Here is a 16718-nt window from a genome sequence, read left to right on the forward strand (position 1 = left end):
GTGGGAGTCCAGCAACATAGCCATTATGCTAACTGCTGGCCCCCAATTTTGTACTTTTTTAATAATTAACTTTAATCCAGAGTTGGGCTAATGAATATTTAATATGATCATCTTTCACTTAATGGTAGTAGCATCTCGTTCCAATAAAATTAATACTATGACAGTTATCCAACAGATAAAAAGCAATCCTGTTCAATGAAGTCACTATAGTTCATTCAGTTTCGAAGAGACACAGTGGATAATAGTGTGAGTTTGTTGGTATCAGAATATGTGATGAAAAAAAAAACACAGAATGTGTAATGTTAGCTATGCTTCTCAATTTTCAACATGAATTGCTTTTCTGGTTTCCATACTGAATAGGTACCTTTAAAAAAAAAAAAACACTCATATTGGTATTGGTACACACTGGCTAAAATTTGATAATTCTTATTGCCATTTGTTTATGGTACTAAAAAAGGATAATTTAGGTCCCAGTTTTAGAAAGAATTACTTTTAAAATTCATGACAGAGTATGCACATGTGTGTGAGAGAGAGTGTGATTAGAAAGACAAGCACCCTCCATTGGACTCGGTCATGCTACGATCCCATTCCTCCAGTTCTCCAGCCTAACGGGAACCTGAGCATGCATTCGTGTGTGTCTTGACTTTTGTTTCATGAAAGAACATTTTTAGTTTTTCTTTTTATTTATACAGATAGTATAAAGGATCTCTTAGTCCATAATTAAATAAGTAAATTTGTTCCAGATCATTCTGTTTCTGTTTTAAATTACCTATGATTAATTTCTGAAATATAAATTCTAGACTATTAAAAGAAAGAAATTTTTTAATATTTAACTTTATTTGTTTATTTTAATTTGACCAGAGAGGGTCAGAGCAAGAGAGAACAAGAGCAAGAGTGAGCGAGAGAGAAAGTGAGAAAGCAAGCCACCAGATCCAGGATTTGAACTGCAGTTGGCCATGGGGGAGCCCAGCACTCTTAACCACCACGCCACCTGCCATCCCCCCAGAAAGACATTAAAAAAATAGTACAGATGTACCTCACACATTGATTTACATCAATTTTCTAAAAATTGTTGCTGCAGGACCGTGTGCTTGACAGAAAGAAACAGAGACGGTGGGAGAGAAAGTGAGAAATCCCCCTCCATGTGGGATAATCACACCACAATCCTTTCTCTTTTATTCTCCTCTTGAGATTTGGGGCACGCACACCCACACACCCAGTGTGAGTTTCAAGCTGTCAAGTCTGGGACTCAAACCACTGTTGGCCATGTGGGAGGTCCAGCACCTTAAGCACCACACCACCTGCTGGTCCCCTATTTACTTTTACGTACAGAGTCTCACTATGCCGTAATCCTTCTGCCTCAGCCATGCACGTGATCGGACTATAGGCACTCACCAACATGCCTGGCTTTTTAAGGTAGCTGGAACTCAAATCCGATCCTCCCATATGGCCTCAGCCTGCTGAGTAACAGCATCCAGCACAAATTTTTGCAGGTGGGCCTACTCTTTTTTCATTTTAACTGTTCTTTTATGATTAAAACTTTCAGGCCTAGGGCCAGCAAGTGGTGTGGTGGTTAAGGTGTTGGATACCATACGGCCAACTCATTTGGTGGCTTGAAAAGCGTACTGTGTACATACCCATGTACGTGCATGCCCAAGATCCTGGGAGGAAGATGGAGGAAAAGGGATTGAGGTATGGCCATCCCCCATGGGGGTGATTTCTCATTTTCCCTCTCACTGTCTCTGTTTCTCCCTGGAATGCATGTACCCTACAGCAAAAGTGAAACAAACAAACAAACAAAGTCAAAGAGAACCTTCAGGCCTATAGCGTGCCACAGTGGTAAAGCAGCTGGACCCACAAAGAAGGTCCCACATTCCCATCCCAGGGCCTCCCTTTATAAAGTACCAGAACGTGACCATGATCCACACTGGCTGAGACTGAGGTAGGTTATAGTGTGAAGACCCTGTTGAGGGTGCCTCTCTCTCTGTCACTCGCTCCCACAGGGAAAAAAAAAAATAATAAGTAAACTTCAAAATAAAATCTTCTTACTCTCACTTTTATATTTACAATGGGACCACCAAGAGTAGAAGACTTACCTTCATGGTTACTTTGAGACATTTCAGATTTGTATTTCTCTACACTTTTAGAAAGTAGTTCGCAGTTGCTAGATACAAAAAAATAAAGAAAGAAATAAAATTATGATTTTAATACCTATAAGGAAAACATTCACAGAACATGTTAAACTCTTGGAGTAATTCACACAATATCAGAGATACTATCGGAATTTTAATTATCCAACACACTGCAAAGCTAGACAAACTTTTTATTAAGTTTATAATTAAGGAAGAAAGAAAGGTAAGTCATGACTTCAGGAAGTGTCGCTCAGTAAATTAACCCGAGTTAATATGATATAATAAAAACGGTTTTACATGTAAAGAAGTCCTAGATATATAACAAACAGCTACATGTTTTTGGACAAGTCTCTACTCTGAGACTCAAGTTCTACTGAAACTAAGGATTTTAACTGCTTTTTTCACTAGGCTGTTAATGAAGATTTAATAAGGTCTTTTTTTATAAGCTCAGAGAAATGGCAAAGATACAGATTATTTTGTTCTTAAACTTTATTACTAAAACTTCTTTGGAATCCAAGCAATAACTTATCACTGTGTGCTTTTTCATAGGTTCTAATATTCAATTGTTGTAGTTTTCAAAGTATGTTATTAAGTCCTAATTTTGATTATTATAGTGTTTCCTTGTGGGCTGTAATTCAGGGCATCTCAGCTATTTAGGTTTGTATCTAAACTTATTTTTAAGTAGATCATGAAATTATATCATTGTCCCATTACTGAGCTAATCAAGGACAGAAAACAAAGAGCTATCTACACCTGGCTTGTGTTCCTATTATTTCTTCTTTACCTACTCAAACTCTGAGCCTGTAGATCGTTCTTAGAGTGACATTTAATTTCCATGTTCATCTCCAACTGACGTGGATGACAAAACCTTATGATATACATGGATACTGATGAGTCAAAGATGGGACTTGGTTCTGTTCAATCCAACTAACCTAAGTTAGATTCAGAGAACTCTGTTGAATGGCTTCCTTGTGAGGCAGAATTGGAAAATATTTTCAAAGTCTGAGCTAGAAATGCACATAGTTTGGGAAATTTTTATTATAAAAGGGCACGTGGTCCAATCACAGGTTGGCATCCACTACTCTGGGAAAGGATGATTTGAGACTTTCACAATCCGAGGACAGGTATTCCACAGGATGTAAAGGGCCTCTTAGGAGTACAAGTCTGGTGCCAAAGAAAGGGAGCTCTGAGCCAGCAGGTGGCATGGTGGTTGAGCTGCTGGATCCCACATCCTCAATGCTCATTTCGAGTCCCAGACCTGATAGCTTGAGAAAAATGCTGAGCACCTGTGCATGCATGTCCACAATCCTGACAGGATGAAGGGATGGAAAAGGAATTACGATGTGACCATTGCCCATGGCGGGGAGGGGGGTGCTTTCTCTTCTCCTTCTCTCTTTCTGTCTATCTCTGGTGAGCACACACACCCTCTAGAAAGCAAAGGAAGAAAAGAAAACTCTAATTGCTTCCTGTAACATTACTGAAACCTGACAGTTCAGAATAATCCCAACTAATGTTTGCAACTGAAAAGACAAGGGCTTCAAAGGATAGGTCGCCATGAAAGCCTAGGCTAAGATGTGGACTTCATGTAAGGTTCTGAATATGGGGTGAAGGGTCAGTTTGCTGCTTTTGGCTAACATTAAAAGTTCAGGTTAGGGACCAGCAGGTGGCATGGTGGTTAAGGTGCTGGACTCACATGGCTGACTGCGGTTCGAGTCTAGGACCTAGCAGCTTGCTTTCTCAATTTCCCTCTCTCTGTCTCTCTGTGGTGAATTGAAATAATAATAATACAGTGAATAAAACGAAATAAATATTTTTAAAGAATTTTTTATTTATCTATTTCCATTTGTTATTGTTATTTTTTTCTTTATTTGTCGAGAGAGAGAGACAGAGAGAGAAAGGGAAAGGGAGAAATCAAGTCACCAGGTCCAGGACTTGAACCATGATTGGCCATGTGTGATCCCGCCCTCTCTACAAGATGCCTAACCACTGCTCTATAGGGCAGGACTTCGATAATTATTTGTTAAATACAGAAAAGAGTGTCAGAGCAGCATTCTGAAGCCCTGGGAATAATGGCTGACCATATAAGCATACAAGGAAACTTCAAAGAGGTCGTGGGAAAATGGAATTCAAGTACAAGTTTAATTGCGATGGAAAAATAATTTTGAAGTTCATGCATAAGTTTTCATGACACATATTTTCTATGAACTTTTTAAAGACCTCCTATATATATAGGGACTTAAAAAGAAGTAATGGGGCCAGCAGGTGGCATGGTGGTTTACGTGCTGAAACCCACAAGACCCACTCTGCAGTTCAAGTTCCAAACCTGGCAGGATGAAAATCACACCAGCACGTGTGTAGACATGGCCAAAAAGGGAGGACAGAATGGAGAAGAGACTGCAGCATGGCCATCCTCCTGGGCAGGGAGGTTGTTTCTCACTTTCCCTCTCTCTGTCTCTCTCCTGCAAGCTCATGGTCCCTGTGGCAGAAATCTGAAAAGTAGTGACTTTGAAATCTAAGGGTAGATCAGTTGCTACCAAACTTTGGTTTCAATAGCAACACTGCAGCAACAGAATCAATGGAAACAATACAATGATTAGAAAGATTTTTCGCCCAGCGACTTACTTGTATATAAAGACTGTTGTCTGTAGTGGACTTAGGAATCTTGGAAAAGTCAAGAAGGAACATATGAGAGATAGTCCTCAGAGAAAAGTGGAAGATTTTCTGATAAATAGGGCATTTCAAAAACCAAATAATGAGAAAAACCAAAGATGTGTCACTAATCTGTACCCCACGGGGCATTTCAAAACCCAAATAATAAGAAAAAGCATTCATCTCCACCCCATCAATTGAGGTTATACCTGGAGTATGATGGACAATGTTAGGATCCCTGAGGATAAAGGTCTTAAATGTCCTGACAGACAGAACCCTGCACACATTGCTACTCCTAACTAGTGTTTTTCTTGGTGACAGGCTGATGAACTGGATTGACACTGCCATTCAAAACCATCTGAACCAAACTGTGAAATCCCACCTGATCCGTAAGATGCAATAGTTACAATTCATTTAAACCTCAGTTTGGTGTTAATTAGCATGTTAATGTAAACACTTACGTATTAAATCCACTAAACTGTGCGTATGTTTCTGCAGTATATCCCGAGTCATCTTTAAGACAGGGATTAACACCAAGATTAAGAAAACGCTCGACCAGATATGTTGATCGATGTTTTGCAGCAAACATGAGAGCTGTCCTAAAATAATAAAGAGATAAGTAATTTTACCTTAGGAACTTTAATAAAGCTATTTTAAACACTAATTTGACATACTTTACCAGTGGAATATTTTGCTTGTCTATATAGACATATACACATACCTAAAGAAATGAGCATTCTGGGGACCAGCAGAGGGTGTAATGGTCACATCACTGGAGTCTTACATGGCTGACTACAGTTCGAGTCCTAGACCCAGCAGTTTGAAACTCATGTCAGGCATTTGTGCATGTATGCCCTAGATCCCAAAAGGAGAATGGAGGAGGAGAGATTGAGGCATGGCCATCTCCCCAGGGGGTGAATTCTCACTTTCTGTCTCTGTTTCTCCAACGAGTGCACATGCCTTATAGTAAAAATCTCTTTAACAAATAAGCATTTTGAGCACTGCACTGTTAAACTTTGTAAATCATTTCCAAGGTTAAAAGGAAAGCAGAAAAGGAAACCTCTTGCCCCACTGTGGTATTATATAGTAAAAGTTAAATTTAAAGTTAATTTAAGGTCCCTTTGATGGACAACAGACGACACTGGATTCATTTATCTGAAGTAGGTAGCGATTTAAATAAATAATTGTTCATGTCTTCCCTAGTCTTATAAAATGCATTATAATTCAAAGTCAGTTAGAGGTCAGATAAGTAAAAAGCTATTTGCAGACAAAACAATCATATTAATAAAATGATAATAGTCATATTTGTTTCAGTTAATGAAGATTTTAAGCATGTGCTAAGCACGATTAAATACTACATACGTAATCTTATTTATATACTTTTGAAGATACATTATAGGTTTAGTATCCTTTCTATGAAATGACTGAGACCAGAAGTGTTTTGGATATTACATATATAAAGATTTCAAACATATTACATAATGTATAACTTATTAACATGAGCTATTTGGAGATAAAGAACAAGTCTAAAATACAAATTTTTTTAGTTTTAAATACCCATAAACACACAGCCTGAAGTTAATTTACATATTACTTTCATACTTCAGTATTTTGACTGCAACTCGAGGTCAAGCGAGGAATTTTTCATTCACATCATGACACACTCAAAAAGTGTCAGATTTTGGAGCATTTTAGATTTCAGATTTTCAGATCGGAGATACTCAACTTGGGTTATTCTCCTTTTGCTATCAGGGAACCTATCTGGTAATAAGGAATCTTCCAAGGCTCATGTGCCTAGCACGTAGGAAACCTGAGAACTAAACCCAGTCTTGTATGAAAGTAAAGGCTACTTCTTTTCCCTTTATTGCCTACCTATGGCTTGCCTTCACTAAAGGAAAAGTTTGTTAGACCAAAAGCAAAACTTCAGGTCAGAGGTGGTGTCACATGGCTGAAGCAGGGACTCTGGGCTCCCACCCTAAGCTCTTCTAATACATGTTGGGTGTGAGCTCATGACTGTAGCTGAAGCTGGTGGGGAGCTGCAGCAGGAAGACCCTGTTGGGGTTGCCTGCCTGTCTGTTTCTCTCTTTGTCAGAAGAAATATAAAACCTTTATAAAAATAATAAATAGAGACAGCAGGTGGTGTGGTGGTTAAAGGAATTGTGGTGTGGCCATCCCCCCTGGGAGGGTGATTTCTCACTTCCTCTCTGTATGTCTCTCTTTGGTGAGCACATGCACCCTAAGCCAAAAATTTAAGAAAACATTAGAAAAGTGAAAAATCACCCTGGGAGGGATTGGCCACACAATTTCTTTTCCCCCATTGTCTCAGGATTTGGGGGACACATGCACATAAACCTGGCATGATTTTCAAGCTGCCAGGTATGGAACTTAAACCAGAGTTGGCCAATGGAATCCAGTGCCTTTGCCATTAATCCATTCTATGAGGATTTGCAGAGTGCACAGGCACATACCTAGTATGTTTTTCAAGCTAGTAGGCCCATCCAAACCATGTTGGCCATGTGGGATCTGGTTCCCAATGCAAAGTGCTTAACCACTGCCCTGTGGCACTGGGTCTTTGGTGGACTCTTTAGGTTTATTTATGTGTATAATTATGACACCTGCAAACAGAGACAACTTAACTTCTTCCTTTCCAGTTTGGATGCCTTTTATTTCATTCCAGTACTATGTTGAACAGGAGTGGAGAATGTAGGCATCCTTGCCTTGCTCCAGTTTCAAGAGCAAAGCTTCAAACATTTCTCCTTTGAGTATGAAGGTAACTGTGGGCTTGTCATAACTGATCTGTAGTGTGTCAAGAAATGTACCTCTTGGGCTTTGGGTCTAGAAAGCAGCATTGATGCTGGCTACTGCAATGAGTACAAGGAGGTACTGGATGCTTGGCAGTGCAGAGGAGGGGCTGAGCTGGTGGCCTCTTTGCAGATGTATTGCTGTCCTTGAACTTAGCCCATTTGACAACACCAAGGAGCTCAGTCCATTGGTATGGCCAAGTACAAACTTGTTATGCTAAGACATGGAGAAGGTGCTTAGAATAAAGAGAACCACTTTCATAGCTGGGTGGCTCAGAAACTTAACAGTGAAGAAATGGAGGAAGCTTGGAACTGTGGGAAGCAATTCAAAGCACTAAACTTGGAGTTTGAGCTTGTCTTCATATCTGTCTTTAACGGGTCCATCCACACAGCCTAGCTGTGCCTGGAAAAGCTGACGCAGAGATGGGTCCCCATGGGAAGACCCTGGTGGCTAAATGAGCATCACTCTGGGGCCTTGTTGGTCTCGACTAGGAGAAAATGGCTTTGAATCATGGTGAAGAACAAATGAAGCCTTAGAGAAGTTACCCTGTCTCTTATTGATGAGTCTCGTCCTTACTACCAGGAGATCTATAACAACTGAAGGTATAAAGCGTGCAATAGACGTTGGGATCAACTACCACCGACTGAAAGTTTATAGGATGTTCTAGAGAGACTCCTTCCCTATTGAAATGAAAGGATTGCTCCTGACAAGTGAAGAGGCAGAACTATTCTGATACCTGCTCATAGAAATAGGAGTAGCGTAGTCCTGAGACATCCAAAAGGTATCTCAGATGAAGACATTATCAACGTTACCCTTCCTACTAGAGTCCCCATTCTCCTGGGACTGATGAAAAGTTGCATGCTACTGGGCCTCACCAGTTCCTGGGTGGGCCTTCACTAAAGGAAAAGTTTGTTAGACCAAAAGCAAAACTTCAGGTCAGAGGTGGTGTCACATGGCTGAAGCAGGGACTCTGGGCTCCCACCCTAAGCTCTTCTAATACATGTTGGGTGTGAGCTCATGACTGTAGCTGAAGCTGGTGGGGAGCTGCAGCAGGAAGACCCTGTTGGGGTTGCCTGCCTGTCTGTTTCTCTCTTTCTCAGAAGAAGAGATATAACAAATAGGGCCAGCAGGTGGTGTAGTGATTAAAGTACTGGATCTCACATAGCCAACTCCACAGTTTGAGTCCTAGACATGGTGTCTTGGAAAATACTCCAGGGTACATGTGCATGCATTCCCCAAATCCTTAGAGAAGAAGGGAAGAGAAGGATTTGGTTAAAAGAATAGCAGGGGTTAACCTGGGTGAGAAACCTCTCTGTATGTCTCTCTTTGGTGAGCACATGCACCCTAAGCCAAAAATTTAAGAAAACATTAGAAAAGTGAAAAATCACCCTGGGAGGGATTGGCCACACAATTTCTTTTCCCCCATTGTCTCAGGATTTGGGGGACACATGCACATAAACCTGGCATGATTTTCAAGCTGCCAGGTATGGAACTTAAACCAGAGTTGGCCAATGGAATCCAGTGCCTTTGCCATTAATCCATTCTATGAGGATTTGCAGAGTGCACAGGCACATACCTAGTATGTTTTTCAAGCTAGTAGGCCCATCCAAACCATGTTGGCCATGTGGGATCTGGTTCCCAATGCAAAGTGCTTAACCACTGCCCTGTGGCACTGGGTCTTTGGTGGACTCTTTAGGTTTATTTATGTGTATAATTATGACACCTGCAAACAGAGACAACTTAACTTCTTCCTTTCCAGTTTGGATGCCTTTTATTTCATTCCAGTACTATGTTGAACAGGAGTGGAGAATGTAGGCATCCTTGCCTTGCTCCAGTTTCAAGAGCAAAGCTTCAAACATTTCTCCTTTGAGTATGAAGGTAACTGTGGGCTTGTCATAACTGATCTGTAGTGTGTCAAGAAATGTACCTCTTGGGCTTTGGGTCTAGAAAGCAGCATTGATGCTGGCTACTGCAATGAGTACAAGGAGGTACTGGATGCTTGGCAGTGCAGAGGAGGGGCTGAGCTGGTGGCCTCTTTGCAGATGTATTGCTGTCCTTGAACTTAGCCCATTTGACAACACCAAGGAGCTCAGTCCATTGGTATGGCCAAGTACAAACTTGTTATGCTAAGACATGGAGAAGGTGCTTAGAATAAAGAGAACCACTTTCATAGCTGGGTGGCTCAGAAACTTAACAGTGAAGAAATGGAGGAAGCTTGGAACTGTGGGAAGCAATTCAAAGCACTAAACTTGGAGTTTGAGCTTGTCTTCATATCTGTCTTTAACGGGTCCATCCACACAGCCTAGCTGTGCCTGGAAAAGCTGACGCAGAGATGGGTCCCCATGGGAAGACCCTGGTGGCTAAATGAGCATCACTCTGGGGCCTTGTTGGTCTCGACTAGGAGAAAATGGCTTTGAATCATGGTGAAGAACAAATGAAGCCTTAGAGAAGTTACCCTGTCTCTTATTGATGAGTCTCGTCCTTACTACCAGGAGATCTATAACAACTGAAGGTATAAAGCGTGCAATAGACGTTGGGATCAACTACCACCGACTGAAAGTTTATAGGATGTTCTAGAGAGACTCCTTCCCTATTGAAATGAAAGGATTGCTCCTGACAAGTGAAGAGGCAGAACTATTCTGATACCTGCTCATAGAAATAGGAGTAGCGTAGTCCTGAGACATCCAAAAGGTATCTCAGATGAAGACATTATCAACGTTACCCTTCCTACTAGAGTCCCCATTCTCCTGGGACTGATGAAAAGTTGCATGCTACTGGGCCTCACCAGTTCCTGGGTGGCCTAGAGGTTATCTAAGAAATCATTACGAAGTAAAGGATTGGGCCAGCAGGTGGCATGGTGGCTAGGGCACTGGTAGTTAGGGCGCTGGACTCCCACATGACCAACTGCAGTTTGAGCAAATGACCTGGTGGCTTGTAAATCAGGTGTGTGTGTGTGTGTGTGTGTGTGTTTTCTCAAAATCCTGAGAAAAGACTGGAGAAGAGATTGTGGTGTGGCCACCCCCCAGGGGATGATTTCTCACTTTCCCTCTCTCTGTTGATCACACACGTGCCCTATGCTACAAAAAATTTTAAAAGGAAAGAAAAAAGGGAGGGAAAGGAGAGAATCAAGACAGTGAAAAAAGCTGGAAAATAAAGTCTTCCCAGCTGCTGGCTAGGAATAGGAATAGCTGTACAAGGAGTGTCATGCAGTGAGCGATGGGTGCTGATCTCTCTCTAATCTTCTCTTACTCTCTAGGGTTTTCCAGAGCTAGGTTGTGGGACAGTTTGTACAGGTAACTAGGCAAGTTCATTCCGGCCCACAGAAGGCTTTAGGATGACTGAGTGCTTTTGCAAATAAGCCTTATGAGGTAGCTTTCTTGCTGGCCCTGTTTACATTATTGCAGTTGACCAACTAGTAGCCATGAGTTCAAATCAGGTCCTGTATTTCTGAAATGGGAGAGTAACAGCAGAGGTGAAATTTAAGATAATCATCATTCAATAAATCATTACTGAGTAACCACTGGAAAGCAATATTCCAATAAATATTACAGTTCATATTTACATTTCATGAGATTTTCTGGAATGACACTAAGGGATAAACAATACACCATTCATCAGGATTTGTTATTAATCTTTTCCTCTAGGAAGAGGGATGCTTTTTTTTTTTGAGAGAGATTTTCACTGTAGGGTGCGTGTGCTCGCCAGACAGACAGACAGAGACATAGAGACAGAAAGCGAGAAATCACCCCCCAGGGGGGATGGTCACGCCGCAATCCCTTCTCCTCCATTCTCCTCTCGGGATCTTGGGCATGCACGCACACGCGCCCGGTGTGAGTTTTAAGCCACCGGGTCCGGGACGCGAACCGCGGTCGACTACGTGGGAGTCCAGCGACATAGCCATTACGCTAACTGCTGGTTCCCGAGGGATGCTTTGATAAGAAGACCAGAGACCCATTAAACAGATGGTTAACAGGTGGTTCCTCTAAGAAAACCCACAACTACCATCATAGTGATAGCAACCACAAGGACTTTTGTCTCTCATTGAGAAACATTCTTTGTTTGATGTAAGTAGAATTCATCTTTTTTTCTTTTAATTTTTTGAGAGGTTTTTGCTATAGGGTGTATGCAATCACCAAGGAGACAGAGAGAGACATAGAGACAGAAAGTGAGAAATCATCCCCCAGGGGGGATGGCCACGCCGCAATCCCTTCTCCTCCATTCTCCTCTCGGGATCTTGAACACACACGAACATGCACCCGGCATGAGTTTAAGCTACCAGGTCCAGGACTTGAACCACAGTCGACTACATGGGAGTCCAGTGACATAGCCATTACACTAACTGCTGATCCCAGTAGAATTCATCTTTGATCACTAGAATGACCAGCATACGAACAACTATGGCTGTTTATGTGCTTTTTTGCATTTAATTCCGATATTTATAGTTAACATTCTGAAATTCTTCTCTAACATTTCTGTGACTACCTGAAGTTTGCCTATTCTTAGTGAGGAGGTGGTGTGGTCCTTTGGGGGGAGATATTTTCTTTTTTAAAAAAATTCTTCCTCTGTCCCTGAGTTATTATTTTGGCATCTACTGGAATACTCATTTCTTGTATTTAATAGCTTGGGTTTTTATAGTGGTAGTATGTTTTTTAAGGAATAGGACACATGCGCTCACTGAAGAGAGACAGAAAGAGATGGGAAGTTAAAATCACCCTCCCAAGAGGAATGGCCATGCTGCAACCTTTTCTTTATTCTACTCTCAAGATTCTGGGCATGCATGCACACACACTTGGCTGGCTTCTGGAGCCACCAGACAAAGGACTTTAAATGTGCAGTCAGCCATTGTGGGATCTAGCCACCTTGAACTCCACAACACCTGCTGGCCTGGTGATATTTTCTTTCATTTGGTCATTTACTTATTTTTTCCTATGGTTGTGTTTTTTGAATTGGTTAGTTGTGCTTTGTATAGAAGACTTAGTATATCATCAGAGACACCAGTAGGGATGATGGGGGCCCCTGAGCCTGTGTTTACACGCTCTAGGTGAGGTTACTGTTGTGTACTGTATCCAATCTCTAAAGGGAGTGGGTGCATTTGACAGACAGAAACTGCAGCCCTGTGGAGTGGTGGCCTGAATTCTAACACCCTATGTAGGTCATAAAATCCTCCTGTGGGGAGGTAACCAAGTAAAGATATCAGCTGAAAGTAAGCATTAATAACCTCTGTCTTGGATAGCTCACACACAGGTGGGATGTAGCTGATAGTTGAGGAGTCATGGCTCAGAGGGAGGCTAGTTGTTTAGCTCAGCATTTGTGTACACTCCCTGAAGATAGAGGAAACTGCTCCATTGCTCGATTCTCTCCACATATCCAGCACACTCCGTGGGCAATCCATTGCAGGTGGGCAGGGCAGGAATCGTTATTAGTGAGGCTAGTGGTTGCATGCACCCTCCTGCACAGCTGGGTTGTAGGGCAAGAATGGCATGCCAGCCCACAAGGCTGGAGGAGAGGCTAGAAGATGGATGAGGTGATGACTACTAGGTCTGCCCTGCTTGCCCAAGAGAGAGCTTGTCCCATCTCAGTACTCTCTCGCAGTTGGGGAGCCCCAGGGTTTGAAGAGGAAGCAGGGAGCTCCAAGCTTCAGAGGGGAGTTCCACTCACCTCTCACCAGTTCCTTCCCAAGTTCAAACAGTTGACCTCCTATGTCTCCTGCTCAACATCTGTCACCCTAAAAGTTGCCCACTGTCCCATTCCTGCATTCTGTCAGTCTCACTTCATTCTTCTACTTGAGATGGACTCATCTAATCAATTTTTGGGGGGCTCTCCTCCTCAAGTAATGCTAAGATGGGTGTCCCTAGTCAGCTATTTTCTAATCCCCTCTCACATACAAACTCAAATATAGTATATTGTTTTGATTGTCCCATTCTATTAGTAATGTTTTAATTCTCTTATTGTGCCCAATTTATAAATGAAACTTTACTGTAGGCAGATATGCACAGGACAAAGGATAGTTTATATAGGGTTCAGTACTATCCACAGTTTAAGCCATCCACTGGGAGAGTTAGAACATATCCTCCATGTTGGGGGCCAGCAGGTAGCATGGTGGTTAAGGTGCTAGATTCCCACATGCCAACTGCAGTTCAAGTCCCATTCCTGGTGGCTTGAAAAATCACTCTGGGCCCTTGTGTATGCATGCACAAAATCCCAAGGGGAGAATGGAGAAATGATAGTGACATGACCAACCCCATGCCCAAAATCCCAAGAGGAGAATGGAGAAATGATAGTGACATGACCAACCCCATGCCCAAAATCCCAAGAGGAGAATGGAGAAATGATAGTGACATGACCAACCCCATGCCCAAAATCCCAAGAGGAGAATGGAGAAATGATAGTGACATGACCAACCCCATGCCCAAAATCCCAAGAGGAGAATGGAGAAATGATAGTGACATGACCAACCCCATGCCCAAAATCCCAAGGGGAGAATGGAGAAATGATAGTGACATGACCATCCCCATCCCTCCTTGGGGGGTAACTTCTCACTTTCAGTCTCTCTCGCTCTCTCTTGTTTCACTCTAGCAAACACACATGCCATACAACAAAAATCTTAAGAAAAAAGGCACACCGTACCTTTGCATTGCATCAACAGCATACACATTTGCTTTTTTCTTTATTAAAAAGTCCACCATTTCCGGCTTGTCTGCACTTATGGCATTTAGAAGTGGTGTCATTTTTGCCTGTAAAACAGTAAAAAGAAGTTACAATCCACAAAGTTATGTATTTCTCGAGCGAATTGAAAAACCTATCTCTAACAGATGCTATCAGGGCCACAGGTGGTGTGGAGATTAAGGTGCTCGATCTCACAAGGTCAACTATGCAATTTGAGTCTTGGCCCAGCGGCTTGAAAATCACAAGGTACATGTGCATGAACATCAAAAATCCCAAGAGGAGACTGGAAGAGGGACTGAGCCATGGCCATCATGGCCCCTGGGGGTCATTTCTCACTTTCTCTGCCTCCCTCTGACAAAGTGCACATGCCCTATAGCAAAAACTAATAAAAGAAACAAAATGACCCTATGAACTTAAACATATATTAATAATAGAAAAAGTAAATAAAAAGTGGCCCCTTAGGACCAGCAGTTAGCGTAATGGCTATGTCGCTAGACTCCCATGTAGTCGACCGCAGTTCGAGTCCTGGGGTGGCTTAAACTCACGCTGGGCGCGTGTGTGTGCGTGCCCAAGATCCCGAGAGGAGAATGGAGGAGAAGGGATTGTGGCGTGGCCATCCCCCCTGGGGGGTGATTTCTCGCTTTCTGTCTCTGGCCCCTTAGGACCAGCAGTTAGCGTAATGGCTATGTCGCTAGACTCCCATGTAGTCGACCGCAGTTCGAGTCCTGGGGTGGCTTAAACTCACGCTGGGCGCGTGTGTGTGCGTGCCCAAGATCCCGAGAGGAGAATGGAGGAGAAGGGATTGTGGCGTGGCCATCCCCCCTGGGGGGTGATTTCTCGCTTTCTGTCTCTGTGTCTCTCTCTGGCTGGCTGGCGAGCGCACGTGCCCTATAGCAAAAACCTCTCAAAAAAAAAAAAAAAGTAGCCCCTTTCACTCTGTTTTGACATGTGCTTCTTCTCTTTGAAACACCACTCCTCTGTCTCACCACATGAACTCCAGTCATGGCCAGAACTCACTCCACGCATTCACCAGTTCCAAGAATCTTTGCTTCTATGACAGCATTTACCATGGTACGTTGCAGTCACTGCATTGCTCCCTATCTAAGCCAAGAAGAGCTTCTTTAGGGCAGGATCTATTAGATTTGCTATTGAAGGGGCTATTGCTGCCAGAATAGGAGACTACGAGTTAGTTGTTCTTCCTTCATTTCCCACGTAATCAGCACCTATTGAATGCCAATCTGGCTTCCTCAAGTTCTCTAAAACTGATCTCCAGACAGGTTTACAATTCATTCACTGTTTCCCATACTGAGAATTATTCTTCCCCAAATTAAAGACCTCCTTCGTCTAAATATTTAAAGTGGAAAACACACACACATCCACACATACACAATAAAAACAAAATCTTCATGATATTTCCCCTCTACCGTCTAATTTCAAAAATGGCCTGGATATTTCTGATTTCTCATTTCCCTTTTGTCCCCATTTTTTCCTCTTCTGCCTTGCAGCTGAGAGTTAAATCACTTTTATGTAGTGATTATGTAGGAATCTGTCAATAGCATAAAGATTTCCATTAATTGTAAAACGTTTTTATTTTGAGTTTTAAGAGAAAGCCTATTTTCGGGAACCAGCAGTTAGCGTAATGGCTATGTCGCTGGACTCCCACGTAGTCGACCGCGGTTCGCGTCTCAGACCCGGTGGCTTAAATCTCACGCCGGGCGCGTGTGCGTGCGTGCCCAAGAGCCCAAGAGGAGAATGGAGGAGAAGGGATTGCGGCGTGACCATCCCCTCTGATTTCTCGCTTTCTGTCTCTATGTCTCTCTCTGTCTGTCGGGCGAGCGCCCGCGCCCTATAGCGAAAAACCTCTCCAAAAAAAAAAAAAAAGAGAAAGCGTATTTTCAAGGCAAAAGTTGGTTTCCTATCTTGCCTTACATTAATAATATAAAAACAGGGTAGAAAAAGATATTTGAATCAAAAATCTTTGCCTTTAATACAGTGTTCCACAAACATTTGCTACAAATGAAGTTTAAAAAGCTAAATCCTTGGGCCAGCAGGTGATGTGGTGGTTAAGGTGCTGGACCTCCCACATGACAGCCTACGGTTTGGGTCCTGGACCTGGTGGCTTGCTTTCTGACTTTCCCTCTCTAGTGAGTGCTCTATAGGAAAAAAAAAATTAATGATAAATTAAATCAATAATAATTAAAACTGAAAAAAAAAGCTCTACCCTGTAGTATTTTTTTTAAGTATCAATATGCAGGGTCAGAAGACAGTGTGGTTGCTCTAATTAAGGCTCTCGATTCCCATAGCCAACTGCATGGTTCAAGTCCTGGACCTGGTGGCTTACAAAACACGTTGGGCGCATGTGTGTTTGTGTGTGTGTGTGTGTGTTGTGTGTGTGTGTGTCTGAAATTTTAGAGGAAAATGGAAGAAAAGACACTGTGGTTTGGCTATTCCCCTAAGGGATGATTTCTC

The 16718-nt window shown here is 42.4% G+C and overlaps 1 protein-coding gene across 1 annotated transcript in view; it reads right to left on the reverse strand.

The window, feature by feature from the left end:
• Positions 1 to 16718, reverse strand: part of LOC102493624 (ankyrin repeat domain-containing protein 26) — a 130857-nt gene that overhangs the window by 110882 nt on the left and 3257 nt on the right. The window contains exons 4-6 of the mRNA XM_027766057.1: positions 14211 to 14317; positions 5243 to 5380; positions 2097 to 2164 (exon numbers count right to left, since the gene is read on the reverse strand). Of these exons, the coding sequence (XP_027621858.1) occupies positions 2097 to 2164; positions 5243 to 5380; positions 14211 to 14317 (313 nt within the window). The remainder of the gene's footprint in view (positions 1 to 2096; positions 2165 to 5242; positions 5381 to 14210; positions 14318 to 16718) is intronic.

The sequence above is a fragment of the Tupaia chinensis genome, unplaced genomic scaffold (assembly GCF_000334495.1).
Source record: "Tupaia chinensis unplaced genomic scaffold, TupChi_1.0 Scaffold140464_1, whole genome shotgun sequence".
Taxonomy (NCBI): domain Eukaryota; kingdom Metazoa; phylum Chordata; class Mammalia; order Scandentia; family Tupaiidae; genus Tupaia; species Tupaia belangeri.